The 2,500-nt window shown below is 45.7% G+C and overlaps 1 protein-coding gene across 3 annotated transcripts in view; it reads left to right on the top strand.

Annotated features, from left to right (window-relative positions):
• Positions 1-2,500, top strand: part of galnt11 (UDP-N-acetyl-alpha-D-galactosamine:polypeptide N-acetylgalactosaminyltransferase 11 (GalNAc-T11)) — a 9,526-nt gene that overhangs the window by 1,154 nt on the left and 5,872 nt on the right. For all 3 annotated transcript variants that reach the window (XM_061033751.1, XM_061033752.1, XM_061033750.1), the window contains exons 2-5: positions 153-409; positions 1,076-1,199; positions 2,180-2,346; positions 2,429-2,500. The exon at positions 2,429-2,500 is cut by the window's right edge and continues 54 nt beyond it. In XM_061033751.1, the coding sequence (XP_060889734.1) occupies positions 187-409; positions 1,076-1,199; positions 2,180-2,346; positions 2,429-2,500 (586 nt within the window). In that variant the 5' untranslated portion in view covers positions 153-186. The remainder of the gene's footprint in view (positions 1-152; positions 410-1,075; positions 1,200-2,179; positions 2,347-2,428) is intronic.

Genomic DNA, 2,500 nt, shown 5'->3' on the forward strand with positions numbered 1-2,500 from the left:
ATGATTTCTCTTGACACTCGGGATCATATTTACAACGTGTGTGTGTGTGTGGGTAAGGGTTAGCACACGATGGATATGTACATTGACAGCGTCATCAACCAATGGAGAGGCCAGGAAGCTTTGACCTCTGACCTCTCTCTCTGTGTCTGCAGCGCTGTGATGTAAGGCGATGCCCACTCGTCCATCATGGCGAGCGTCACGCTCAGGTACTTCTGTTATGGCTGCCTCGTCACCTCGGCCACCTGGTCTGTCCTCCTCTTCCTCTACTTCTCTCTGGGGGCGGAGCCTGGCCATGGCAGGACGCCACTGCAACACCGCAGCCAGCCAATCACAAAGGACATGGCAGAGCATAGGGCACGGCGTCGACCTCTGCCGGCCAATAAGGGAGCGGAGCTGTCGCCAGAGATGGGTGAGTGTGAAACGTAAACATTCTTTTAACGAGTTGATGTTCTCTTCAACACAGCGTGATGATGGGAGGGGGCGGGGCTACCTGTGATTGTGACAGGTCACTAACATGTTTGGTTGGACTCGAGTCTATGGATGTTTGTGATGGTATGTTACTGTGCTAATGATGTGTGTGTGTGTTTCTGTGTGTGTGTGTCTGTGTGTGTGTGTGTGTGTGTGTGTCTGTCTGTGTGTGTGTGTGTGTGTGTGTGTCTGTGTCTGTCTGTGTGTGTCTGTGTCTGTGTGTGTGTGTCTGTGTCTGTGTGTGTGTCTGTGTGTGTGTGTGTCTGTGTGTGTGTGTCTGTGTGTCTGTGTGTCTGTGTCTGTGTCTGTGTCTGTGTGTGTGTCTGTGTCTGTGTCTGTGTCTGTGTGTGTCTGTGTGTGTGTGTGTGTGTGTGTGTCTGTGTCTGTGTCTGTGTCTGTCTGTGTGTGTGTCTGTGTCTGTGTGTGTGTCTGTGTCTGTGTCTGTGTGTGTGTCTGTGTGTGTCTGTGTCTGTGTCTGTGTCTGTGTGTGTGTCTGTGTCTGTGTCTGTGTCTGTGTGTGTGTCTGTGTGTGTCTGTGTCTGTGTCTGTGTCTGTGTCTGTGTCTGTGTGTGTGTCTGTGTCTGTGTCTGTGTGTGTGTGTTTGTAGGGATGATCTTCAATGAGGCTGATCAGGAGATCAGAGACACCGGCTACCATCGACATGCCTTCAACGTCCTCATCTCAACCAGACTGGGATACCACCGAGACCTGCAGGACACCAGAGACCCCAAGTAACAACAAACAGCTGGTTATTGATAGTAAACAGCTGGTTGGTGATAGTTAACGGCTGGTTATTGATAGTAAACAGCTGGTTGGTGATAGTTAACGGCTGGTTATTGCTGGTTATTGATAGTTAACATCTGGTTAGTGATAGTTAACAGCTGGTTAGTGATAGTTAACAGCTGGTTAGTGATATTAAACAGCTGGTTAGTGATAGTTAACAGCTGGTTAGTGGTATTAAACAGCTGGTTAGTGATAGTTAACAGCTGGTTGGTGATAGTTAACAGCTGGTTATTGATAGTAATCAGCTGGTTATTGATAGTAAACAGCTGGTTAGTGATAGTTAACAGCTGGTTAGTGGTATTAAACAGCTGGTTAGTGATAGTTAACAGCTGGTTGGTGATAGTTAACAGCTGGTTATTGATAGTAATCAGCTGGTTAGTGATAGTTAACAGCTGGTTATTGATAGTAAACAGCTGGTTAGTGATAGTTAACAGCTGGTTATTGATAGTTAACATGTGGTTAGTGATAGTTAACAGGTGGTTATTGATAGTAATCAGCTGGTTATTGATAGTAATCATCTGGTTATTGATAGTTAACAGCTGGTTATTGATAGTAATCAGCTGGTTAGTGATAGTTAACAGCTGGTTAGTGATAGTTAACATCTGGTTAGTGATAGTAAACATCTGGTTAGTGATAGTTAACATCTGGTTAGTGATAGTAAACAGCTGGTTATTGATAGTAATCAGCTGGTTAGTGATAGTTAACAGCAGGTTAGTGATAGTTAACAGCTGGTTATTGATAGTAATCAGCTGGTTAGTGATAGTTAACATCTGGTTAGTGATAGTAAACAGCTGGTTAGTGATAGTTAACATCTGGTTAGTGATAGTTAACAGCTGGTTAGTGATAGTTAACAGCTGGTTATTGATAGTAAACAGCTGGTTATTGATAGTAAACAGCTGGTTAGTGATGGTTGTCACTCTCTCTCCAGGTGTAGAGATAAGGTGTACCCCCTGGCTCTACCTTCTGCCAGCGTAGTGATCTGTTTCTTTAATGAGGCGTTCTCTGCCCTGTTGAGGACGGTCCACAGTGTGCTGGACAGAACACCTGCGTACCTGCTGCACGAGATCATCCTGGTGGATGACCACAGCGAGCTCGGTAACACACTTAGATCACTTCATGTTATCCACAGTGAACGTGTTCTGTTTCACATGATTCTGATTGGTTCTGATCGGTCCAGAGGAGCTGAAGGAGGACCTGGATCGGTACGTCAGTCAGGAGCTGCTATCCAAAGTCAAACTGGTTAGGAACC

The sequence above is a fragment of the Labrus mixtus genome, unplaced genomic scaffold (assembly GCF_963584025.1).
Source record: "Labrus mixtus unplaced genomic scaffold, fLabMix1.1 SCAFFOLD_80, whole genome shotgun sequence".
NCBI classification, from domain to species: Eukaryota; Metazoa; Chordata; class Actinopteri; order Labriformes; family Labridae; genus Labrus; species Labrus mixtus.